Genomic DNA, 27296 nt, shown 5'->3' on the forward strand with positions numbered 1-27296 from the left:
CCATGTGTCACAGATGTAGCTGTAAGAATGAATGCAGTCATTACAGGAAAAGGAAACTACACTTCTACTAATTCAGGACATTTCTCAGACTGGGGTTGAAGGCATCTCCATAACTCCTGTATTTCCCAAGCCACACACTCTCACTGGGGTGCTCTGGAGGGCAAAGGAAGGGAGGGGCGAGGTAGCTGCGCTACACTGGGCCTTTCAACATGTTTTTTTCTTCCTCTCTAGAGCCATTCAGTGCTGATGTATGGGTGATGATGTTTGTGATGCTGCTTATCATCTCTGCAGTGGCCGTCTTTGTCTTCGAGTACTTCAGCCCTGTGGGCTATAATCGGTGCCTTGCTGATGGCAGAGGTAAGGGGAGCCGCTCCTTGCCATGAACCTCTCTTGCTTCCAATCCCGGCTCCTTCAGCACCAGCATTTCCTTTGTATTAAATGTGATGCAGATACAGCCCACTCTGAGCTGTGGGTTCAGACTGAAGAGGACAGGGAGGGAGGTGGAAAACGGCTCTGAAGAGAACAGATGTAGATAATAGATAATTTGCTTGGCTTGGGAGACTGAATGTGGCGTCTTTCATCTCTAAAGCACACACTAGCTCCAATTTGTTTCTCATTGAGGGGAAATGGGTGCTGGTAACTGGTGCTGGCAGTGCCTGCGGTGCTGCTCTCTCTGAGGCAATCAGTGGGCTCTCTGTTGTCAATCTGCCCTTCAGTGCTACATCTACCCAGAAAACAAGCAGCTCTGCCGGCCCCCTGGCATAGTGCTGTCCTCCAGAGCCCACATCTGTCAGCTGGGCACGTCCCTCCCCTGCTTGGCTCTCTGGCTTGCCAAGGCCAGCTGAGAAAGTGGGAAGTTTATTTCCCTGGGAGTGGGCGAGGAATTATCTTGTAAAGGCAGGAGGAAAGATGGGAACAAGTGAGTGACCTAGCTGTGTGGTTCTGAACTTCAGAAGACAGCCCGATGAGTTAAAGAGAGGATGAAGAGACAGCCTGATAGACAGCATTTTTTGCCTTATTGGCATGAAGACAATTAGCAAGTTTAACCTGCTGTCATCTCCTTATCTTCCCCCCCTTGCAAGTCAGCACTTCAAACCTTTCTGGGACTTACTGGTCCCAAAATGGGACCAATGATGGCAGAGAGTCCAGAATGATGGGTGGGAGACAGTTACTGGAAAATGCACTCATTTGCTCCCCAGTCTAGTACTTTGAGTGAATTCATACTATCAGATTAAAGGGGACTGAAAAAAAAACCAAACAAGTGTTAATAGGAATGCAGGCAGAACCACATACACAGGGAAGTGGAGAACTCCCTTATCGTGGAACTGTGTAAGGCCTCCATGGCAACTACTCTTAACCACACAGATCTTTGGATACAAGTAAATATTGTTAAACCTGTGAGTCTCCTGGGAGGTGTTAATACAGGTGTGTAACTGGAAGCAGTTTTTAACACAGGTGTGCAGTCATGCAGTTATTAAGTTAGCTGAACTGCAGCTGCAGTATCAATATTTCTGAGTAATTAGGAACGGTAGTGCATGATCAGGCAGATATTATCGCTGACAGACGTAACGTGAAGATGTAGAAAGCAGCTGCAGAGACTGCAGTGCCTGTTTGGTAATGAACGCTCTTGCTAATGTTTCTTTGGCTGCATTCAAACTAGTCTACTATGGTATAACCCTGCTCTCACACCTGGATTTTCTCTTTAAGGACATCCAAGAATTTCTTACCAAGACAGGCAGGCATACCTTAAGGCCTTAGCCCCCAGTTATGTTGGTTTGTTTTTGTTGGGTCACTCAAAGTTTGAGAGCTCAGAAGGATTTGGGTCCCTGGTGTGGACTGGAGACCCCCATTGCTGTCTTGGTTTGTGGCTGACAAAGTAACTGTGAAAGCAGATGGGGTGATTGGTGGAGAAGGAACTTGTCAAGATTTCCTCGCACTCTACAATTCCCACTAGTGTTTTGCAGGGCTTGCACTCATGTCTTAGGGCAAGTCCATACCTTGCAGTACTGCACCTTACATATGCATGTGGCTTAGATATCTCACTCATCTGAGTAAAGAAGAATTTAAAACTACCACTCCAGAATGTAAAAAAGGCAAGGAGTGTCAAACCATGCTTCTTATAGCAACTTTGCCTCCCTGGCATGTAGAGGCTCCAGTTTTGCCAGGTGATGATTCTACTTAGAACTTGGCGTGCAGTTCCCAGAGTGAAAAATGAGCCCCTTGAACCTTTCAACTGCATTTAGAGTGCACACAGTTAGTGCTTTGAGATGATCCATAAGGTTCCCTGCTCAGCACTTTGGAGAGGAGCTATCAATAGACTTTCTTCCCTTTTGTTTCTGTGCTGGAGCCAACTGTAACCACAGGCAGCAGCACCAGGCTCCAGCCTACCCAAGGAAGGAGGTAAAACATGGGATGCTAAACCAAGGGGTTGCAGAGCCAGGGTAGCACCACTGGAAAAGTGACAGGCACTACTTGAACTGTGCCAGAGGGCTCCAGTCCTAAGAGGATCTTCTCAGTGCCTGAAGCAGGATCCTTAGAGTAATTCCAGCTGCAGTCTCCCTGACAGCTTCTCTTGTGCTCCAGTTGAACAAATTTTGGTTTTGGTTCCCACTAATGGCACCGGCGTATGCTGGGAATCTGAGACTGCTGAGAGTCAGACAGGATTTCATGAGGTTTCAGGCATGGTGCTTCATGAGCACACATGGCTTTTGGGATATGAGTGAGTTTCTACTCTGAAAAGTGAGTTAAGGGGAAAATATCAACTTCGTAAACATTGTATCTGCTCTTGAAGCTGCTGATTTTCTTGAGAGACTGAAGTATATGTCACATGTTGCTTAGATGCAGCACATGGAGAGAGGGAGTTAGTTCTTCTCTAGCTTGTGCATCATCTACAGACTGGGTAATGAAATGCTCTTGCAGAGGTATTTGCTGAGCCTTGTTATTTCAGATAGTGCTCTTTCATGCATCTGTCCAAGTACAGTGGTGGCCATATTTTGCACAGGTGTATATTGAGAGTTCAAGAACAACATCACTGTTGAACAGCTAGAAATGAGGATAGAGTGTTTCTAACCAAACTCTTTTTCTATTGATTATACTTGAACTGAAATTTAATGTTTCGAATTCTACATTTTCTAATCAGGTACAAAAAAATCCTTATATAAGGCTTCATTGGAAATCTGTGAGATAAAATATCCTCAGGCTTCTGTATTTATTCTAAAAAATCACTTTTCATGGTCATGGTTTGCTTAGATATAGTGTCTTGAACACAGGGGAGCACAGCTGTGGACATTCATCTCACGTGGGAATATCTCTGCTCTTAACTCTGAAGTCAAGGCATGTATGTAAAGAGAAATGCATTCCTCTCACTTGTTTTGAGATACTCACTGTGGGGTCTTGTTTCTCAATCACTCTAGAGCCAGGAGGTCCCTCTTTCACCATTGGCAAAGCTATCTGGTTGCTGTGGGGGCTGGTGTTCAACAACTCTGTGCCAGTGCAGAATCCCAAGGGTACCACTAGCAAGATCATGGTGTCAGTGTGGGCCTTCTTTGCTGTCATCTTCCTGGCCAGCTACACTGCCAATCTGGCTGCCTTCATGATCCAAGAAGAATATGTGGACCAGGTGTCTGGCCTGAGCGACAAAAAGGTAACGGATCCACCCAAATGCCCAAAGCAGCCTTCTTCACAGAAGAGACTGCTCTACCCTTTCTCCTTTGCTTTTACTGGGAAAATGTCCAGGTTTTGTCAGTTGCGACCTTTCTGTAGTCCCTCATTTAAATAGCACAACTGCTCTTTGCTGGTATTCAATTGCATTTTTACACATTTTAAGCACTTCAGAAGTGAATTGTGGAAGCTGAACTGAACTGTGTTTACTTGAATGATCCCAAACAACACTTTGATTGGCAGCAAGAAAGGAATTAATGCTGCTTTGGAAGTGACGTGTATAATGGCTGTAACCTGTTTTTTGAGGATGAAATAATTTGTCTGTGTGGGAACTGTGACCATTAGGCTAGCAAATGTGATCTGTTAGTTTATTCTGGGGACGAGTTCTGCCCATGGGGGTAAATCAGCTTGGCTTTGATGATTTACTGTTGCTTGCATTTTAAGTTATACTGCCATTTTTTCAAGGCCTTTGGAGGCTTAGCACAAGAGATCGTTCCCTTTTCAGAATGTGTTTCACTGCCTTGTTTACATGCACTGAATTTTGTTCTCGCAGAGCATTTGCTTTTGCTGGGCTTTGCACACCGAGGATTTTGAGGAGATTGCTCATGCATACAGGGTAGCACTGTCTGGCTCATGAGGGTCTGAAGCTGTGCACACTGCTTTATTTTTGTTTTGTTGCAAGGTTACTCACAAGGAATTGAGTTCTGTGAGGCTCAATTACCCATGCTGAATTTGTTACTCAGTCACTGGGGCTGCTTAAGGGGTCATGTCATTGTAGGGCAACCAAATGGCAACAGCCTACACACATCGCTATTGAGGATGGCAGCAAGAAGAGGAATGCAGGTGTCAGTCTGCTGCTGCTGGACTGGTTTTAGTTACTGTCTCTTGAGTCCCCCATGACAGTCTAGAAATAAATTGCGGCCAGGCCCCCTGTATGTACCGTGTCCTGTGCAGCAGGATGGAAATTCTGTAATGGATTCATTTTTAAGAGATTTTTTTTTCCTTTTTTGTTGTTTTTTTCCTGTAATGAAATATGGCACAGATAATACAATCCATGCAAAAGTGCTCCTGTTATTTGTTTTAGTTCCAACCTCAATTTGTTCCACAGTGTCTCCACAATTGCAACGTGCTGTGTTGAGGGGGGGAGGGGTGAGAAGGAGGATGTTTTTCTGACAGGCAGAGGTTGTAGCAGAGACACCTGAGAAGCTGTGGACTCCCTCAGACTGAAAGACGCTGTTCAAAACCAACCAGCCCTACCAGAGTTAACATTAGTTTGTCATCATTAGGTTTTCAACTGTTTGAGCTAAATAAGGTAGTTCATACCTGTGATCTATTGTTTCAGGCTGTGCCTAGGCTCATGGAGAGAGCTATGCTTTCATCCTCATGTTTTTCAAAATACTTTCCATACCTGCAGAGAGATGTGTGTGAAATACCAATTGAAAGTGGTAACTCCTGGAGCTTCACAGAGGCTTTTGGATATAGGTCTCTAGTCCTATTTTGGTCAATATCACTGCAAGGTTGCTTGTGTGTATTGGATTGAGGTCATTTTCTTTTGCTTTTCTTTGCTTACATACCTCTGTTTGCTTTTGCTTACCTAAAGCATGTGCTGGGTGTCTTGGGGAAGAAAAAGGTCACAGCACATACTCAGATGGTTGTGATGTGCCTCAAACACAGCTGCTAGTGCAAGTGCAGCATATGGGTAAAATTATGATCTACCACAGCATCTGGAACCAGATGAAAATTTACTGGTAAAAACTGAAGGCCAACTGCTGCCTCTGGAGAATAAAGACAGGTGGGAAAAACTGCATCCAAAAGGCTGAGTGAGCGAGCTTCATCTGCTGGGCTCTTGGATTTCCACTCTGTACATGCAGAGGAGCCTCGCAGAATTTGAGAGCAGCCATTCAGGTATCCATTGCCTTGCTTCAGGATGCCCTAGCTGGGAAATTCACCTTTCTGAATCTCCTCTTTCCCTGTTTCAAAGCTGGCACACTGCTTGCAACCCCCTCAATGCACATACCCCAGAGATGGAGGTGTGTTGTGCTCTTCCTCCCTTTTCCTGCCAGCTTAAATTAGCCACTTCAGATTTTCAAAGGAGGTCTCCTTGGATGCTGTGGGCCCTGCCCAGGAAGAGCTGCTCCAAGAGCTGCCTACAGCTGTTGACCTGCTGCTTACCCACAAGAGCAGGCTGAAATGCTTCAGCCGTCTAAGAACTGGGATGGTGTCTTGGCTGTGCCCCAGCATTTCCTTCCTAAGTCAAGACGGGGCCAACGTCAAGCCCCTGCTGTGCTAAGGGGATGCTTGAGCAGGCCTGTCTGAGCTAGACAGGGTGGTAGGTTGGATGGAGGGTGCCTGGAGACTTGCTGTGCTGAGCTTCATGACCTCTGCTGCTCCCCCCCCGGCCCTGAAGGTGCACTCTGGTGGTGTTCACCCTGCTCAGTGCCACATGTTTGTGCTCAGCTGGCCAAAAATTGATGCCAGAGCGGGCCCAGGAACCCACGTTCCCCCACATTAACTCTTGCAGCTGCTGAATAACACATCAAGCTGTGTCTCTTAAAGCCAGTGCAGGTGTGGGCAGGTTCAGGGAGGAGAAACTTGCTCCTCTTGGGCAGCAGCGCTGGCCCTGCGTGTCCTGCAAGCGAAGATCTGGTCTGATGGCATCTCCCTTCCAGCCATGCGCTCCTGGCTTGCCCTCCTCCTGCACCGATGCCAAACCATCTCTTGTCACCTCCTCCAGGCCACCTTGTGCAGCAGCGTGGCTGGATGTGGTCCCGACTGCGTCTGTCCGGGGGCTGCTGTGGCCACCACCCCCTGCAAAAGCCTGGCCAGCAAGGTGGCCTGTCACAGGGTACCGCGGCCAGCTCCCAGGTCTGGATCTTGTCTGTCTGTAATCAGGAGATGTAACCCAATTTCCTATAACTGGAGAGCTTCAGACAACATTAGAGAAACAAGTGCCTGCGGTATTTCAGTCTAACGAAGGCAATAAATACAGGAAAGATTACATAAAATGAGCTAATGTGTGAAATAATCTAATAGCTATACATAATTTCCATTCATATACAGTAGTAATAGAATAAAAGCAAATGTGGACAGCCAGCAGGACATTTAAATAAAATAATTTAGAATGCAGTAGGTTAATAATAATAACAAAAAAAAAGTATCCGTACCTATAAATTAGTTGAAAATGCCAAAGAAGCTAATAAAGTATTAAAATGGTAATTTTGTAATTGACATAAAAAGGAAAGAAATGGATTTCTGTATGCCTGCAAATTAATACAGATTGTTGGAATTTTACATGTATTTGATTTATTTGCTTTTTAAGAAGTTAATGAAATGTTGAGACAATGGGTCTGTTTCTATGCAGCATAGGTCAGCAGATTTTTTTGAATTGATAGCTTTTATTTCCAAAAAAAAATAAGTTTTGGAGTTTAAAACTGGCCAAATTTTATTACTGAAAAAAATCTTGGGAGTGTGCAAGAAGGCAGAGAGAAATTCTGATATTTGCCAAAGTAGATCATTTTAGTATACTTTTAACAAAACATTTTGTTTGATATTTCTGATGTGTATTTTTTACTTACTTATTTTCTAAAGGCACTAATCATAAAATTGACCTACATTTAAGAAAAAGGAAACAAAAAAGATTTTTCTGTAATGAAGGAAAGGGATGGAAAGAGATAACTGAAAGACAAAGAAACACGGTATCCTGAGGTGAATTAAGCATTTCAGGTTGATACAAAGCAAAAATCTCGCTGAAGAATCTGCAAAAATGAATCTGCTTTATTCCTGCACTAATAGATGCTTGGCCATGAAACTGAAAAATGAATTATTTCCCACATTGTACTCTGCGGCACATTAAATGTAAATTATACAAGGATCCTAGATATCCAGAACACTTAAGCATGTGCTTAACTTTGCGCTCATGAGTGGTGATATTAAAGTCAATGGGCTATTATTCACATGATTGAAGTTAAATGCCTTTCTGAGCTTGTAGCTTTTGTACAACAAATACCTGCTCTGGAGAAGGCTAGGAGAAACGCAGAGCAGATATAGCTGCCAGCCAGAAATTTTTCCAAAGAGACTGTAAGTGGGGCTTGGTCTTCAACCCAGAAAGGTGCGTCAGAGGGAAGACTTGTCTAAGTGTATGGCTTAGAGGCAGCACAAATCTTCCACAGGATTACACATTTACTGTCTATGGACAGTTGTGGTACTTTCACAGATTTCTGCATGACACAAAGGAAATTTTATGTGGCAATGTCCAAAAGCAGAAAATATGTAATCCTCTCAATAGCAGTATGATTTTTACTGTCAGGAAACCTCCGTGGAGATTACAAATTAGCTAGAAACAAGTAAAACCGTGCCATTTCCAGTGGAGTCCATGCCCAGTCCTCTTTTGATAAATCAGAACCTTTCTTCAAAATCCATAGAGTCCTAGCCTGAGACACATCCTACTTGGCCAAAAAATAACGAAATAGTGTCCCCAAACCTTACACCATGAAGTTGAATTTCTTTTCACAGTGCTTCTCTGCGGGTAACATTTTCCTGTAAATAAGTTGAACTGCATTCAGTCTTTTGTTTCTGTATGACCTTTATGTATAACATTAGCGGTACTGACTAGTGGTTGATAGGACAAATGTTGGTTCATAGTGAAGTGCAAAAATTCAGACCGCTGAAAGTCTCAAATTTTATGCCTTAAAATTTGATGATTTCTCTATTTGTAAATCATCATATAAAAATAGTAAATAGTGCAGTATATGCAGTTTAATTGCATATTATTCTAAAATCTCCAAAGGAATAAATAAGTACAGCTTATCACGTTAGTAATACATCTTTCTAACCAGTGACTTACATTTACTGTGTACATAAATATGAACACAGATAATCTTTTATAATTGTAGATAAGTCCATTTATCATAGATTTAATCATCCTTTATTCTTCAGCTTGACATAATCTTTATGTTTTTTGAAATCCTTTCAACAAACCTCCATGTCCATGTGCTAAAAGTGATTCAGTAGTTTTATGGCTATAAATCTATAAATGTTTAAAGTCAGTGTGATTTCAAGTGTGTGCTTCCCCCGCCCCCTTCAGTTCTACTTTATTTGTCATTCCCTCTCTTATTTAAGTTCAGTGCTGTGTAGCATTGAGCCGCAAGGAGGCTGCGATATGCTTTAGCTTCGTCTGAGCCTCTCAGGATACTCTCTTTTTTTGTCAATCAGGAGGGATTTAGCAGCAGTAAAAACTTGTAATGGGACTCTTCAGGATTAGTGGCAGTTTAAATGCAGTTGGGAACTTGAGCAGGTAGAATGCAAGGGGAGGAGATACACAAAGCAAGACCGTAGGCTGAGTCTATCCTTGCTGGAAAGGGAAGAACGCAGCACAACCCTACTGGCTTTGCCCATGGTGCAGGTGGAGGCTGCTGGAGGAGGGAGGTCAGCTACATAGCCACAGAGCATTCCTTAGCTTCCAGCTTTTTCATTCCTCCTGGTGTTTCCTGAGCCTCAGCCATGGCCAGCCCTTCCTTTTCATCTTCCTTCTCACCACCTCTCGCAGCTTGCCCTTTGGAGATGCTGGGAAAACTTGGTTGCTTCTGTGCTAATTGCTTGGCAGCCTGGAAAATGTTGTCTTTGGAGAGTTGCGTAACGGGAGGGAGGAGGGAAGCAAAGGATTGTCCTGCTTCTTGCATTGGTGTAAGTCAGCAGAGAAAGAGGCGATGAATATTTTTATTTATTATTTATACAGTGCCATAAATGTACTTGGCACTCTGCAGTCAAATAAAAGATAATGGCCCTGATGCCAGGATTTGGCAGCCTGAGAAGTGAGAGCTGACCTCCCTCATCTGAAAGATCAGGGATGAAATCCTTGTGGGAAAGGGATGGAAGGATGAGATCTACAGGATTAAAAAAAAATATGTAACAACCCAACTCACTGCAAATTTCATTGCTTTAGTCTAGCATCAAGTTGCTGAAGTGGGTTGGCTACTATTTGTGCTTGAAAGATAAGAGGCCCTGACCTGCCTTTCTTAGTAACGATGGCTGAAAACCAGAGTTCCTCCCTCCCCCACCAAACTACATCATCTGAATTTCTCAGAGAGTTTCATAATTTGTTAACCAGCTGTCTCATGTGCAAACAAAGCAGATTTCAAATTCCTCTCTACTTAGCTGCCACCTCTCCTCTCAAGGTCTTTTTCATCAGTCAATTTTCTCCCTCTGAATGAACATGTACACTTCCAACAGTATTAACATAAGCGTGCTAACCAGCATCTTTCTGCCTCACTAATTTCTGTTTTGTGCTTGCCTGGGATTATTCAGATTGTGCCTTTTGCCCCATTGTGTTTGACTTCCAAAGAAACTGACTTCCAAGGATGAAATACATGGCATGATTTGATGCTGGGAGAAGAAGGTTATCTCCAGCTTACATACATGCAAGCAAAACTTGAGTGTCCTGTAGGTAATATCACGTAGCCCACATAATTGTAACAGATATGACTGTGTGTATATCTAATACCACACCCACTAGTATTGGGGCTGTGCAAGGAGCTTTCATGTCTGGCTGGTGAAGCTCAGCGATTCTACTACAGGTGCTGTTTTCTGGTCAAGCTTGAGAGACACCTAACAGTGTGACTGCCATGAAGCCTGTAGTCTGCCAAACGTGTCCTGAGGAAGTTTTAAAGCTTAGTGTTATCTTTTGGGCAGAGAGGCTGCACGGGTTCCACATAATGCTCACACACTCGGCAGCTGGGTGGTACAGTCTCAGGAGAAGCCTGTTTTTCTGGCAGTGGGTGGACTCTGTCCACGTGTGAGGGTGCGATCCCTGAATGGTGGCCTAGACCTGGGGTGTCCATAAGGCCTGGGCCAGCAGAAGGGCCGTGTGGTCCCAGCACGTGCTTGTAGATCTGGCTGTGGAAGATGTGGGACCCCTTAAATGCCATCTGTGAGGCATCAGGCTTCCCTGCCTGAGGTTTGCAGTCTTCTGCTCTGTGCAGAAGCAGCACAGAACAGGTCTGCATGGAGCAATCCAGCTCGCAAAGAGGCTGCACAGTCCTACTGTGTGCACTGCTCTGGCAATAACTGCATGTGGTGGAGGCTTCTTCCACCAATTGGGTTTCTGCTTTCATCTCAGTTATTTTACAAGGGCAACTATTTTTAAAGCTGCTATATTTGAACTCCTTTCTTTTGCTTTCACCTGCCCCCACCCCCCACACCTCTGCATTGTCCCTAGTTGCTCTCTTCCCTTCCCTGACCCACATGTGTTACTGTTTCATCACTAAACATTCATAGACATTTTTCTTCTATTTGTGGGTCTGACCCACTCTACATCTTCCTTTAGAACTGGCTTTAATCTAATTCTTTGCCAGCTTTGCTACCGTCAGCTGCAATAACTGATAACTCCTTTCTCAGACTTATCTAGAGGAATTCATGGGTGAAAGTGCTATGCAAAATAAGAAACATCACAAGGTATTTAACAATACGATAAACAACAAAATCAAGGTCTGAGGAAGCACAAGGATTTTTTATGACCTTCCGAAACTAAGTTACTGAGTTGTATTGGATTTTATGCTGTTTGTTCCTTATTTATTTATTTATTTATTTAAAGTCAAGGGGTGTTGTTTGACTGGTGAAGACAAGAAACTGAGATTTTGCCACTGCAGTCTTAGGGCTGGTTTCTGCTTTGGGGCCTGACAATCAGGAAGAGCTGATGAGGCCACTGGGTTCTGACCTGTAAGGAGTCTCAGCCACTGCTGAGGGGGTGGAGAGTCATATCGTGAGGGAATGTAGAAGACGAGGAGAAATTGGAGCTAGGAGAAAAGGAAGGTCTGAAAATTTGTAGTCACTTGGAAGCAGCTGTGAGTTCCATGTTGGTAGTTAAAAAAATGTCAGTAACGTCAAAGCTTGGTGACTGTGCAGAGGAGAGAAGGATGCTTTAGGAGTGAAGCTTGAGAAAACATCTGTACAAGAGATTCATGAGTAATAGAAGAAAGAGCAGCACAGTCTCTTTAGTCTGCTGTCCTCACAGATTATTGTACCAGTGCTGTGATTTAGGTTTGAAGTATGATTTTTTGCCTATGCCGTTGTGCTGGCACACTCCTAGCTGGGATGCTGTCATAGCAATATAAAAGTGCCCTGAACCAACATACCAGTAGAGCAGCCAGCTGGGAATCTGTAGAGCACTTCCTCTACCAGCATAGGTGATGGAACACAATTAGGTGGAAGTGCCTATGTGCATGGTCAAGCTAGATAATGAAAAGAATACAGGAAAAGCCCTGCAGATGGTGCTGGCAGTGATGACTGACATTCTGGAAACAAACTGGTCACCACCTGAATGCAGGTCAGGATACAGTTACAGCTTTGAAGGCCTTGCAAGCTGCAGATGACAAGAGTAAAGGACAGGGTGGAAAAGATAAAATATAGAGAGGCAAATAGGAGAAAAATAGTGAGCATTATCTCTTACTTCGCCTTTATTTCCTTGGTTTCATGTTGCTGTGAGCTTTTAAAATGTAATGTTCTTTCAGCATCTCGGGGTCCTGATCAGATTGTTCTTGGTACAATGGAGGTTGGGAGCAGGTCCACTGACCAAAGGCAAGTCAAGGAAAGCCATACTGGATACAACCAAAGGACAGCAGCAAGAACAGATGGAGGTGTAGATAACATAGCAAAAAAAAGTCTGAGAACTGGGCTTCTTTATCCTCTGTGTGAGAATATGGGGGAAAAACAGTTCAACGGTGTTCAAAAACGTAAAAGTCACCTTCAGAGAGGAAAAGACTATTTTGATTTCCCTATCCATGGTGAAGGTCACAGAAAAATAGTGTACTTGGATTGCAGCAGGAAGGCTTTAGTTCAGACACTTGGATGAACTTCCCAATAGCAAAGCTGGGGTAGGTTGCCAAGGGAATGGGGAATCTCCAGTGGTAGCCATCTTCCACAGAAGGCTGGGTGAAGAGCTGTCAGGAATGGTGGTGTCTAGGAGAGTCCCACCAGAGAAAAAAGGGGCAGAGCAGACATCTTCTCGAGGCCAATTCCAGCTCTGTGATTTGTGGCATTGTTCATGGCGTGGCTTGGGTGACAACAATGACGTATTTGGGGTATATGAAAAGGACAGGGCTCGTCTCTTTGAGAGTCATCCATTAGCTGTGAAGGGGTTCCTTTCTTGGCTGAAACAAAGGATAAAGAAACACAACATCCTGGGCAAGATGTGCTGCCGCAGTCACAAGTAGTCTGTCAAGACGTAAATGTAGAGACAGAGCTACTTTGGAGTTAGACCTGAAAACCACTGACCTAGCCTTTAATTTTTAACAAGTTCTGGTCAAACTCCTGTGCAAATATCCTGACTGGACTCTTAGGCAATGAGAAAGGTGCAAGCTAACTGCAGTGACATGCAGCTGAACCAGAGCAAAAGGGGACAATCAAGGATGTTTGGGCAATGCAGAGAGGTTGTGCTAAAATTATGCACTTGAGCATGGACTATGCTTTTCTAGCCTTATGTCACTAAATCTTATGTTACAGTTCACTAATAAATGCCATCTTTTTTAGAGATATTTGGCCTGTGCCGCAACAGATATGTGCTGTTTGTAAGCCTGCCAAAAGAACAAGCAGATTGCTGCTTATAGGTGCCTGCGCAAAAGCTTGTGACTGATGCCCTGATGGGCAAGTTCAAGAGAGTGGTGAGCATTTTGGGCTGTCTGCTACCCACATCTTTTGGCTACCTATGCTTTTGGTGGGAGAAGCTGTCCAAATGGTCCAGAGGCTAAATTTAGTTGTACAAATGCAGATGTCTAGAGCCAATATAGGTGCACTGGAGTATCCAAAATACCCTCAGGTATCTGGCAGATCTGACACTGGGGCTACAAGGGACCTGCTCCCAGGGTGAAATTCCCTGGGGTATTTCAAATGGCACTTACACACCTGGTCAAATGAACTGAACCCAAAGTATCTAACATGGGCTCAAGCTCTTTTGGATTTGCAGGTAACAGTGAAGCTGAACCTAGGGACTTTATTTTGGAGGGTAAGAGCTGTGGAGCTTCATGCATTAGAAAATTTAATCTGAGGGTGTGGGCCTTACAAAGTGAAAGGAACCACCACAGAGAAACTGTGTAGGTATAAGATACTACACACACACACACACACTTACCCAGTTTTACCAGCTCGTTATGTTATGCAGCAGAGGATTATTTTTATTAAGAAGTGTAAAAGTGGATCGAAAGATGAAAAAGAGCCTTTTTGCTGTAAGACCTGCTGAGTTTGGGAAACTGCATTCAGTGCTATTGGCAAACACTTTACAGTGTAAACAGGGCCTACATCAGGCAGATAAATAAGTGCAGATGCGCTTTTCTGTATGAACCATTTGGTGATAGACAATATCTTTAAAAAAAAATCTCATCAGATTAATTGTGACCAATTAGCTATAACCCTTTCCCCTCATTCCTGAATCCCCTCCAATCCTGGCTGCCTGAATGGGAAGAGCTCCTATCACCTGTTTCATTATGCAGATTGATATTCGAACATCTGAGAACAATGCTGCTTTCTGCACGGCACGGCTCCAAATTGCTAATGAAACGGCTCTGCCAGACAAGTCACTTAAACCCGCTCCCACTGCTGCTGCCGACAGCGCTCACGGTGAGCTGCAGAGAGGGAGCAGGAAAGAGGCTCTCCACTTGGGGCGTGCTAATAGCCCCCAGCCTGTGTGTTTATGGCTCTCCAGAGCAGTGAGATCTCTGCCCTCTGACTCCGAGGGGTTACATTCACAAAGCTGTGGTCTGATTTGGACTTAATGTTCGTTGATTTCAGTTTGTTGAGTGAGGGGTTGAGGAGGTGGGCAGCCTCCAGGCTCTGAACATTGTCACTGCCTGTCCCAGAGCTGCCTTCAGTCTTGCCCCTCAGGCACGCTCAGTGTCTGCATCCTGCCCCCAGGTCAGATGAGGCAAGGACCCATCTGTAGCATCCACCTCCTGCCTAAATTTGATGTGAAGCCAGCTGTCTAAGGGATCTTCTCTCACAGGTGAGAGGCTGTCATATCACCTCGTGTATGATGGGAGCATCTCATGACTGAGATCCCACAGTGAGCAGGAGGCTGCAGCTGGGGTGCACCTCCACCCAGGGCTCCTTGGGTGCAGGTCTGCCATGGAGCCTTGCAGGTTTCCCCTGGGTAGTGTCCCCTTGAGGTCAGTAGGGCTGAGTGGCAGGACAGGTCCTGCTGCAGGCAGGTGTGAGGTGGGGCTTCTACACGAGCAGACCCTGTTTGCCACTCCCTGTGACTCTCTGCAGCCAGGTTTGCTCAGCAACCTGTGTGGTTGCTTATCTTCCCTTCCCCTGGTATCACTGTATTTTTGCAAGAGTCTCACATAGCTCCTGTTTGCAGATGCCTGGGGCATGGTAACTGTGACTTAGGGCCCTGGCAGAGGTAATGATTACATGAAATTATGCGAGAGCTCTCTCATTAATCTAAATTCTGACCATTTCTGTCAATATCTGAAGTTAATTCCTTTATCAATATTTACTGAGGCCTTGAGATTACCTCTGCACAGGCTGTCTCCATGTAATGGCCCCGGCATTGTGCCTCAGCTCCTGCCTCATGTCTCTCACACTCCTTTTAGATCAGTGTGCCAAAGCACCCTGCTTCCTGGGGCTGACACCCTTGATGCAGACACACTCTCGCAGCCTTTGGGAGAAGCCATATGAGTGTCTCTCATTACTAAATTCTTGGACAGCAGTGCCAATGAACTTTCCGCCTTATGGGTCTTCTCCAGTTCCTCCACAGAAGTTCCTCTGCCTTGTTGCCAGGAGAGGACACACTACATCCCCGGCTATCCCATACATTTTCCCTTACATGCCTTCTTGCTCCTTCACTATGAGTTGAGTTTTGTGGGGCACAAGTGAGCTAAGGTAGATGCAGCAGTTTCTGTCTCTGGAGAGCTCTTTGCAGATCCCTCTATCCCTGGACTGAGCTGTGCTCAGCTACTGTTGAGCAGCAAATATCAGTAATTTTCAGCTGCCATTTCCTGATAGGAAGTTGCATGCAGGTGCCAGTATTAGTCCTCAGACATGGAGAAGTTAGGTACTTTTTTACTGTCTCCATGGACTGTGGAGTCAACTGGGCATCAGTTGCTTTCAGCTTTGTGAACACAAATCCAGGAGGCTGGGGACGAGTACGTGTGTTCCCCTTAGACATTAAAGCTAAAGATCTATGGTGTAGGTCCCATGTGGATCCTTTCAGACTGTTTCCTGTCCCGTTCTCCACCACTCTATGGTTGAAATGTGTGTGCATGTGGGTGTGTGGAGAAGAATTTGCATTTGCAGATCTGCTCTGACTGAGGAATGAACAGGGAGTAAGGGGTGATAAGTGAATGTGCAGTACATGGGTTTGTAGAAGCCATCAGCCTGGCTTTCTTCTCTGGAAACACACTTTTCCAGTTGCCAGAAAAAAGTCTTTTTCCTCGGGAGGAATGCTTTCATTTACTTATTGGTTGCCTGGAAGGTTAAAAATGAAATATAGGGCCTTTTGCCCCTGGCTGGTTTATACTAAGATGAGCCGTAATGAAGGATCATTCAGAGATGTCATTTTCCCTATCACAGCTCTGCCTGACTCTATAATCCTTTTTTGCTCCATTTCATAGGCAAGCAATGGAAGCAGACAAAACTAGAGATTGCATCACAGGATGGAGGGAGAAGGTATACACTGAATGTTGGATGGAGCCTATTTTTCTCCTAACACTTTTTGGGCTCATAGAGAGGCTCTCACAGCTGCTGCCCTTTCAAAGGGCATGCTGAAGCTGAAGGCACAGCAATGTTTGTCAGGCTTGCCTGCTTGCCCTGCTGTCTTGCGTCTGCTGGAGGGCTCTGTGGGGATGGGGGTTCATCTGCCCTCAACTTTGGGTTCTGCAGCCTCTTGGGAAAAAAAATTGCCACTTTTTCCAAAGTTGCCTACTTTAGAAACTCATGTTTTAGCATGCCAGGAGAAAGACTGTGTTTCTTTGTGCCTGATATGGCAATGCCCTTCTCATGAGGGGTCCCCTAAGCTGCTGCTATAATCAGCTTGGTACTGAAGAACGACTTTTTATGCTGCAGTGATTTTTCTCCCATCAAAGTTTGCTTTCAGTACAGGTTTTGATAGCTATGAATTTGTCTTCATCCCTTGAGAGTGTGACAAGGTTCTAAGAGGCACCTTACTGCCTGTTTTATGCTATGTGAAACCTTTTTTTTTTGCTGATGTGCCAACACATGTTTCAAAAAACAGATCTGATGTTTCCTACTGGCTTAAAGCAGTAGGACGTGTTCTGTCTCACACACATATGCACATACGAGCCAGCCCATCTCTTCATCCAAATTGGAGAGATGATTCCCTGCACAGCCAGATCAGTTAACTGATACAGAGAAATAGGTGCAATAAATTCATTCTGGTGATGCGAACCATGCCTTCAGGTATCCACAGACACAGGTCCTAACTGGTCTGTTTCCTGAAATGCTGTGAATGAGATACACTGCTTTAGCAGCTTTGGATTCTGCAGCTGGGTTGAGGAGGTTTAGACTGGCTTTGAGCAGAACTCAAGAACCAGGCCTGACTGCAAGCTTTTGAAGCTATACTATAGACAGTAGCCAGATTTTCACCATAGAAGACAGCAGTGCATGACTGTATTTATTGATGTCTCAGGTGAACTGTTACCATTAAATGGGTTTGGTCTGACTGTTACCATGTTCTTAGCATGCTTCTCAAGATTACCCAAATATACAGTCACAGTTGAGAATGAAAAACTAACACTGTTAGATGCATCAAAAGGTGAGGGGAGCTTCCCTCCATCTGATCTACCTGTGCATCTTTTCCTATACTGCTTATTCAGTTCCTGGCTTACAATTCTGTGCTCCTTCCTGTCTGCTGGTTCTAGGGGTTTTAAGCAGTCTTGATAATTGACAGTCTAAATTTTACTGCTCATAAAACCCCAGAGAGCATTGATTATGACTTGAATTAAGCAAGTGGCATATAAAATCTCACAGCCTTGCAGCCGTAGGGGAATGTTATGATGAATGTATTTCTTGGGAGCAGCAAAAGGTTTTGACTATTCTGCCAGCTGTGTTCTGGGCATCAAACGCTACTAGTGACTTGCAACCACTGATAGGATTTCATTTGGGACATTTGCCCAAAAGTTTGAAAGCTGATACTTCATTTGGTGAAATGGGTGGGAGGTGTTTTGAGAGACATCTCTCCTCATTAATTGTTTTTCCACTTCAGTCAGAATCAGGAAGTGCAAACGCATCGATAAAACTGAAAAAGATACTTCTTAGAAACTAAATGACACTATGTGGATAAAATTCACATAGATTTTATTGAAAATCTTTCTTTGACTGTGTTCCAAAGCCGCTGTTACCTTTTTCTTTTCCTTTTCCCTTTTTCCTTTTATCTAACCTCCTTCTAATCTCTGATCACTGGCTATTCTATGTACTTTATCCAGAGCAGACAAAAGACCAGATTGCTCAGTTTTGCTTCTTGGTTCTTAGACACTAACAGGAGATGTTTGTCTTTGAAAACAGTGAAGCATAGTATCTTCTCTCAGTAATGTTTTCCACCTGATAATAAAATAAAATCAGAGCTACCTTATGTGTTGCAGTGGACACAGGGTCTCTGGTGAGAGTGTGTTATCCCATGCAGATGACTGCTTCTTGCTGAAAGATTGTGAGAAATGTTCTTTTTTTGTTTCTCCAGTTCCAGAAACCCAATGACTTCTCGCCCCCTTTCCGTTTTGGGACAGTTCCCAATGGCAGCACAGAAAGGAACATCCGCAACAACTACCCTGAAATGCACAGCTACATGGTGAAGTTCAATCAGAGAGGGGTGGATGATGCATTATTCTCACTGAAGACTGGGTGAGACTTTCTTCTTCCAAACTTACTAACAATAGAAATGTGACTTCTTATCATGCTTGTCTGGGAAAATTTTTGTGGGTTTTGGAAAGTGAACCTCCATTATCATTCCATGATTACAAGTGTAGCTAGACTGCACACACCACAGGAGAATATTTTTGTGATTCTCTTAGCCTTTTTGCCTTTTTTTTATTCACATCTGTATAAGAGTTTCTGTTTTTGCTATACTTACAAGACCATTTGAAGAAGAAAAAAAAAAATCTGTACCTTGTGTATATTAGCCTTGTGTGTATTAGCACACTTGTATTCAGCAAGCTCTTTCATGCTGATGGGCCCTTTTGCATAAACAGGAAAAGCTCACAGACCTCTGTGGGCAAAGTTGTTTTCAGAGCATTTGTGTTGTCATCTGGAAATTCCTTTATTTTCTCTCCTTCTGTGTATAAAACACATTATGTTTAATCAGGACGCTGAAACAATCTTTAGACTAATCCCACTCCAGTGTATCACTAGCTCATATAGTGTAATGGAAGGTGTGCTTGAAGCAAATAGTTTGCAAGTAGCTCTTCTCTCTGGAATATTATAGTATCAAGAGCTAACCAAAATGTTGTTTGAATATTAAGGAACTATATAAAAAGGGAGTATTTCCTTGGGTAATTTGGGAAATGTGGGAAAAATCAGTAGCAAAAAGTATCTTCGAACATCTCACTCTATTTTAATAGCAGTGAATCTGTAGAGGAGCTAACTTAAAACCCCAATTAGTCTTTGCAAGCCTTTGTCCCTTTTAATTAAAAGCCTCCTCTTAGAGCTGACCGTTTTGGTTGTCAGAACCCAGCCCCAGTGAAAAAAAACATTCTCTCTTACACCCATGTCACAGTGTTATGAGAAAGTTCATTCCAAAGCACGAATGAAGATGTTCAGCCAATTTAATTACTAGATTGACTGAATATTCCTAAACCTGTTTGCCAGGTTCAGAGGCACACAGCCCATTATAAATGATTGTACCACTTTTGGATACCATCCTGGGAAGGTACATTTGCCAGTATAGTCATCATCCAGGAAATAAATATGCTCTGTCCTGGAAATATATAGATGAAATAGAGCTCGTCACTTGCGGTAGATGTCATCCTGGCTTCATATCCACCCTTAGACAAACTTCCCTACAGATATGCACTTAAACTGAGATAATCACCATCCTGGAAATTTACGTTCAGGAGGTGGACTGAAAAGATATTGTGGGTGTGAGAATGTGTGAGGTGGAGGGTCTTTGGTCTTTTACCAGAAAGAGCTTAATTTCAGGTCTAGTGGGAGGATTTGCTCATCGGCTGTCTCTGGCTGTATGGAAGATGCAACCCCCTAATCCCCCACTCCCAAATCAATTTGCTGAGGTGAAAGGAAGGTTCTCATCAGTCTGTTGTGCTGTCTGCCCACCCCAAACTGTAAAGGGTATTTCTCTGTGTTGAAATAGACACTTACTTGTGGTTTTCAGCTGAACAGTCTTTACAAAAGAGCTACTTAGCATGGTAAGCCATACAGCTGTTATCACAGCCATTTGACATTGGTAAATAACTGGTAGAGCTTTTCACAGTAACTGAGGAGTTAAACATGGTATCCTGGCTACATTTAATTTGAAAAAAATATATTTTGCTCAGCTAACTCATTCCAGCACTTTGAATTGGAGAAAATCTTTTCTTTATTTCAAGCCCTACTTTGCTATCTAATATTGATAAATTTTATAAAGTATTTAAGGTTCCTTTCAGATGAAAGGCAGTACAGAAATATAAGCTATTCTTAGGACTATAGATCCCTTGGACTTTTTCTTCATTCGTCTTTATCTTGTGCTATGTTTGTCTTCCAAATTTCCTTTCAGATCAGAAATGACAATTACCAAAGAATCAGAGAGAAATAGGCAATTGTCATTTATAATCTATCTTCACCTGGAAAAAGGTTCTAGCCTCAGAGCTGAGTTAACTTTAAGGAAGGTGAAGTTGCCAACCTATTGTACTCTATGTAGAAGAGGTTAATTTTGCCTTAATTAGCTGAGAACACCTTTGCACTCATAGATACTATCTTTTCTGTGCTATACATCTCTTGTTTTTTGCACCTGTGCAGGAAGTTGGATGCTTTCATATATGATGCAGCAGTGCTGAACTACATGGCTGGCAGAGATGAAGGCTGCAAGCTGGTGACGATTGGGAGTGGGAAAGTGTTTGCCTCCACTGGCTATGGCATTGCCATTCAAAAGGACTCAGGCTGGAAGCGCCAGGTTGATCTTGCCATTCTACAGCTTTTTGGAGATGGTAAGTGACAGAAAGAAGAGGAGTTGCAGTTTTCCTAAGAAATAACAAGCCCTGCATATATGGAGTAGAAGTCCTGTCTCCCAAGATCTGGTGTTTCAGATCTGAGCTGAGAACAGGAGATTATTAACAAGGGTTTGTTGGAGACATTGCACCAGAAATGTGCAGGAAGTCACCTGTTTTTATATTGTTGATGTAGAATGTTATCAAAAGCATTAGGGGTTTCATAGAATCAGCTCTGATGTGTGTTTGAACAATATCTTGTGAGAAGAGTGTCTTGTGAAAACAAGTTTTCTTTTGTGAATTTTTTGTTAGCTATGACCAAACCCACAAATGATACTGGACTTCCCATGGTTGCCCAATGCTTCATAGTTCTAGACGTGACCAAGCCATGCAGAGTTTAGAAAATAACAGACTAATTATTTCTTGATGAAAAAGTTAACTCAGATTTCCCCAAATCTCAAAAAACAGCTAACCAAACAAACAAACAAGGAAGGAAGATCTTGAGACTCAGAAGAACATTATGGAATGAATTTTTAATCAGAACAGTATAGTTACCACATTCATCTCATTATTTACAGAGAAAGAGCTGTTATTAAAAAATTATTCATGGGGTAAGGAATTTCTTTTTAGTAAATATTTTCCTGGCTTTCCCTTTCCATTCCATATTACACCTTTCTGGGTTCTTTTTTTAATACATAAAATTCACAGGTTACTTTATATATCAGTATTTCTTTTTTTTCCCCCTGAAACCCGAAAATAACATATGGTATAATAAGTATGTAAAGAACATAGCTTTTATATACTTCAGCAGACTATTGATCACCTGATGGATAGGGTGTCTGAACTGTCTAATATGTATTATTTCAGAAAAAGACATGGGGTCTTCATAAAGCTTTTAAGAGCGTACTATGATGCCATATAAATATATGGATCTTTTTTTCCCTGACACTGGACTGGAGGTTGAAATAACTTCCCTAGCAGCATGAAAAGAATTGCCGACCTGTAAAATTAGTTTGTTTCTGAATGTCTCAGTATGAGCATGTGTATTCATGTGTGCTTCTCTCTCTCCTCATGAAATACCATAATGGGAGTAAGTGGGGTATGAAATTAGACTACAGAACATTTGTTCCTAGTTGATACAAATTAATAATATTTTTGATTGGTCAACGGGCTTGGAAGTGTCAAATATGGGCAAAACTGAAGGGAAGAAAACCACGTAAAAATGCAAAAATATTTTGGAGAACATAGCAGCTCATTTTAGTGAGCTATGGATATGATGAAAACACATTCAAAATCAGTCATTTTGATGTAAAAAATCAACATTTTGAATTTTGAGCTGGCAATGTTTTCATTTAGAAATGACTCATTTCTGTCTACCACTATCAGTTACTGATTTTCCCTTCATTGACCTAATATGAAAGTGGAAGTTTGTGAGGTGAAGTCTTCAGTCATCTGGTGGACAACTTATTCAGGGCCCTACAGCAGACATTTGGCAAGTGATAGCTGTGTCATGCAGCACAGAGTTTTGTGCCTAACATCACTGTGGAAAAATCATGTTGCCTTCCCAGTGACTAATTGCACCTGCCCCTATCAGAAGAGCAGTTGGGATATTTCACAGATGTAACAAATGTGAAAAAAGAGCATGGCCACCAGAAACTACCTTAAATCAGCTTCTTGTATTCAGTCTACCTCAGATTGAGCTTCTTAGCCATTGCAGGGTGGGTTAACCTGTTTCTTTACGTCTCCGTGTCTTTACAGGGGAGATGGAGGAGCTGGAAGCACTGTGGCTCACTGGCATTTGTCACAACGAGAAGAATGAGGTTATGAGCAGCCAGCTGGATATAGACAACATGGCAGGTGTCTTCTACATGCTGGGAGCAGCTATGGCCCTCAGTCTCATCACCTTCATCTGTGAACATCTCTTCTACTGGCAATTCCGCCACTGCTTCATGGGCGTCTGCTCTGGCAAGCCTGGCGTGGTCTTCTCCATCAGCAGGGTAAGTGCCATTAGCTAGCAGAGGGGAAAAGGGTCAGGCTTTATTCAGACAGTCCTAGGTCCTGGAGATGGGGAAATCCACCCAGACTGTCTAACACACAGGTGGTACAGAGTGATGATCTGCAATGTAAAGGCTGGTGTCTTTTCTCTGTTAATGTTGCAAAAGTATTTACTGTTTTTCTCTGACATTTCTGGTCTCTGCCTCATTATAATAGCAGAAATGGAAATTTCACATGGAAATGAAAATGCAATATAAAGAGAAGTCAACTGTAATTGTCTGCTCCTCCAATGTGAGTTGTAAGCAGGCCAAATTTAGGGACAATAGGTCGAGTAATAGTGGATAATGATTAGAAATTCAGGAGTTTTTCATTGTCCCCTATATTACAGCTGTTCACCTGAACTTGTGTTAACTAGAACTGTGCTACCAGGGGCAGCCAGAAGCCCCCAACCACAAGCCATGCGCTAAACTATGCAAAAATCCTTCCAGCGAGGATGACCACATAAACTTAGCAATTGCTCTATGCAAATCTGCCCTAGGGGATACTATTTACATTTAAAGCAGATTCTAATAATTTCTGAGTCATCTTCCTGCTATTACTGTCGGTAGCAGCATCCCATTTGGAGCTTCTTTTTCTTCTTTCTGTCACTGGTCTGTTCTCTTGATCCATTCTGAAGTGAGGTCAAGTCTTGGCATGTTTGACCTCGGTATCTGTTGTAGCAGAACTAACTTTGATTGTACTAGGAGTATATAATTGCTGCATAACATATTGTTTAGGAGAAATGACAGCCTTTTGTATGTAGGGACACATCTCTCTTCTATACCATTAGTTTTTAACCTGTTCTAGTCTGGAAATGAGATGTGGGACTGTGCTTGGTGATCCTTAGCTGAATACAGATCCTTTCATTCTGGGGTTATCTGTTACATTTGGCTCAGGTTGGTGAAAAGTCCAAAAAGCATTAATCATCTGCTAGCTGCTGAGAAACCATGGTAACATGACGTAGTGGTGTCCGTTTCACAAATGACATTAATCAGCAGGCTCTGTTTGGTAGGCCAGGTAACAAATGAGCCCCCTTCCTTCTGCTCCTTGGGGTAGTCCTTGCAAACCGCCTATCACGGATGAAATGATCTTTTGGATGAAGTGAGCTAGTGGGGAAGGTGGAGGAATCAGGCACTTCTGCTGTCTGATTTAAGGTTGAATCGAGAACTTTCACTTTCAGGGATGTCAATTTGGAGGCTGTTATCACCATTAAATTTAATAGAATGCAATTAAAAATTCTATTGTACCTTGCTCAACCAGATGCAAAAGAACCAAATACCTGTTCAGCAGTTCTGCTCTTTCTCTGTTTCCTTTTCTAATCTGTACTGATGATTAATGTAGCTAAGTTTATGACAAATGAAGCTGTTTCCTTTTTAAGATAGCTCTTGTCTTGTTGATTCACTGATGCCCAGATGAATTTCAAGGGGCAAAATAGACCTTCTTCCTCTTGTCTACACAGAATCCTTTGTCTAGGTGCTTTCATTCCCAAGGATATTATTTTCCCCCATTTGCAATTCTGTGTTACACCTACTAAATTTGAGTAACTCTTACGGATGCTAGCAGTTATTGCTGCATCCTACAGATATGACATGAAGCAAAGAAGAGGAAGATAAGTGGAGGAAAAGGAAAAAAAATGTGAGGGGCAAGAAAGAGAGGCAGAGCAGCTAGGGTTAGTGGAACTGATCTAGCTTCATTTCATTTGAGTGTGTTTCGTGATGGAAGGCTGACAGGTGTACGCTACAGAAATGTGCTGTACATGCACAGGGTGCTTCCGAGCCCACAACCCCTTTTGTGTATTCGTAGCAGGACCACTCACCTTCATGCTTTCTCTCATTTCAGGGTATCTACAGCTGCATCCATGGTGTGGCCATTGAGGAACGCCAGTCAGCAATGAACTCCCCCACGGCGACTATGAACAACACCCATTCCAACATCCTCCGCCTGCTTCGGACAGCCAAGAACATGGCCAACCTGTCAGGGGTCAATGGCTCACCTCAGAGTGCCCTGGACTTTATCCGTCGTGAGTCATCGGTTTACGATATCTCTGAGCACCGCCGCAGCTTCACACACTCAGACTGCAAGTCCTACAACAACCCCCCCTGTGAAGAGAATCTCTTTAGTGACTATATTAGTGAGGTAGAGAGGACCTTTGGCAACCTCCAGCTGAAAGACAGCAATGTATATCAGGACCACTACCATCACCACCACCGCCCCCATAGCATTGGCAGCACCAGCTCCATTGATGGGCTCTATGACTGTGACAACCCACCCTTCAATGCCCAGTCGCGGTCCATTGGGAAGAAGCCATTGGACCTGGGGTTACCCCCTGCCAAGCACAGCCAGCTGGGTGACCTCTATGGCAAGTTCTCCTTCAAGAGTGACCGCTACGGGGGCAGTGGAGCCCACGATGACCTGATCCGCTCGGATGTCTCTGACATTTCCACTCACACCGTCACCTATGGCAACATCGAAGGCAATGCAGCCAAGCGGCGGAAGCAGCAGTACAAGGACAGCCTGAAGAAACGTCCAGCCTCTGCCAAGTCCCGGCGGGAGTTCGATGAGATAGAGTTGGCCTACCGCCGGCGCCCACCCCGCTCGCCCGACCACAAGCGCTACTTCAGGGACAAGGAAGGGCTACGGGACTTCTACCTGGATCAGTTTCGAACCAAGGAAAATTCACCGCACTGGGAACATGTGGACCTGACGGATATCTACAAAGAGCGGGGAGATGAGTTTAAGCGTGACACAGGAGGAGGAGGGGGTGGATCCTGCACAAACAGGGCCCACCATAAGCATGGCTCGGGTGAGTTTGGCGGAAGCAATGAGCACAAGCATGGTGTTGTAAGTGGGGTCCCGGCGCCGTGGGAGAAGAATCTGACCAACCTAGACTGGGAGGACCGGCCTGGGACTAATTTCTGCCGTGGTTGCCCTTCTAAGGTGCACAACTACACACCGTCAGTGGTGGGGCAGAACTCCACCCGCCAGGCTTGCATCCGGTGTGAGGCCTGCAAGAAAGCGGGCAACCTGTATGACATCAGCGAGGACAACTCACTCCAAGAGCTGGACCAGCCACCTGCCCCTGTGCCCGTGGCCACCAGTGCCACCTCCTCCTCCAAATATCCTCAGAGCCCTTCCAATTCTGCCTCCAAGGTGCAGAAGAAGAACCGCAACAAGCTCCGCCGGCAGCACTCCTACGACACTTTTGTGGACCTGCAGAAGGATGACTCAGCCCTGGCCCCTCGCAGCGTCAGCCTCAAGGACAAGGGCCGCTTTTTGGAGGGGAGCCCCTACGCCCACATGTTTGAGATGCCAGCCAGTGAGACCACCTTTGCCAACAACAAGTCCTCAGTGCCCGCCACCAGCTACCACCACCACAACAACCCCGGCAGCAGCGGGGGATACATGCTCAGCAAGTCGCTCTACCCTGACCGGGTCACCCAAAACCCTTTCATCCCCACTTTTGGGGATGACCAATGCTTGCTCCACGGCAGCAAATCTTATTTCTTCAGGCAGCCTGTGGTGGCAGGAGGGCCCAAAGCCAGGCCAGACTTCCGAGCCATCGTCACCACCAACAAGCCGGTGGTCTCAGCCCTTCATGGGGCTGTGCCAGCCCGTTTCCAGAAGGACGTCTGTATAGGGAACCAGTCCAACCCCTGTGTGCCTAACAACAAAAACCCCAGGGCTTTCAATGGCTCCAGCAACGGGCATGTTTATGAGAAACTCTCCAGTATTGAGTCTGACGTTTGAGTGAGAGGGGAAGAGCGCGGGGAGGGACTGGGGGTGGATGTGGAGCATGGGAGGGTGGGGTGGGATCACTCCCATTGGCTACTCTCCCTGGTCGTCCTTAGTTTGTGGGATACTGGAGTTCTGAGTAGTGCAGCACTGGTGACAAGTGCCACCTCTTTGGTTTCCCCTCTTCCTCCTCCTCTTTCCCACCCCTCCCCTTTTATCTCTTTTTCCATGTTCTCGCTCCTCCCATTCTCCTCCATTCCTGGCCATTGCACTTTACAGTGACGTCAGAGTTGGATATCCTCGCTCGTGATTTCAGGAGGGGGAGAAAAAGACAGGGAAGGGGTGGGGCGAGGGGGAGCAGCAGTGACTCTAGTATTTCACTTTTGCTGGCTCCCAGCAGAGAAAGGCATGTGCACGCACAAACGTGTGTGGCAGGAGGAGACAGCAGTAGCAGTGTAATGGACATGCTGGAACACATGCTTGCTCAGGCAACTCTTCCTAAAACTGCCTAGAAAAGAGTAATGTTTGAAGATGTAGAGAAAGTGAAGGGGGAAAAACATGATTAACTTGATGATGCACTTATATGTTAGGTATACTGAGGTTCTCGTTACATTATTTTGTGAAGACTATGGGGGTTTAGGGCTGAAATATATATATATATATTTGCGTATATGCTGAGAAATTTTACTCTAAAATTTTGAATTGTTTGCTGGGGGTGTGGGGGGAGGGAGA

At 44.2% G+C, this 27296-nt stretch overlaps 1 protein-coding gene across 1 annotated transcript in view; it reads left to right on the top strand.

Annotated features, from left to right (window-relative positions):
• The window catches only part of GRIN2B (glutamate ionotropic receptor NMDA type subunit 2B), a 161200-nt gene extending 134621 nt beyond the window's left edge, over window positions 1–26579 (top strand). The window contains exons 7-12 of the mRNA XM_035544130.1: window positions 232–357; window positions 3414–3643; window positions 18344–18504; window positions 20611–20798; window positions 22557–22795; window positions 24672–26579. Of these exons, the coding sequence (XP_035400023.1) occupies window positions 232–357; window positions 3414–3643; window positions 18344–18504; window positions 20611–20798; window positions 22557–22795; window positions 24672–26579 (2852 nt within the window). The remainder of the gene's footprint in view (window positions 1–231; window positions 358–3413; window positions 3644–18343; window positions 18505–20610; window positions 20799–22556; window positions 22796–24671) is intronic.
• Window positions 26580–27296: the final 717 nt, after the last annotated feature.

This window comes from Cygnus atratus, chromosome 1 (genome assembly GCF_013377495.2).
Source record: "Cygnus atratus isolate AKBS03 ecotype Queensland, Australia chromosome 1, CAtr_DNAZoo_HiC_assembly, whole genome shotgun sequence".
In the NCBI taxonomy this organism is placed as follows: Eukaryota; Metazoa; Chordata; class Aves; order Anseriformes; family Anatidae; genus Cygnus; species Cygnus atratus.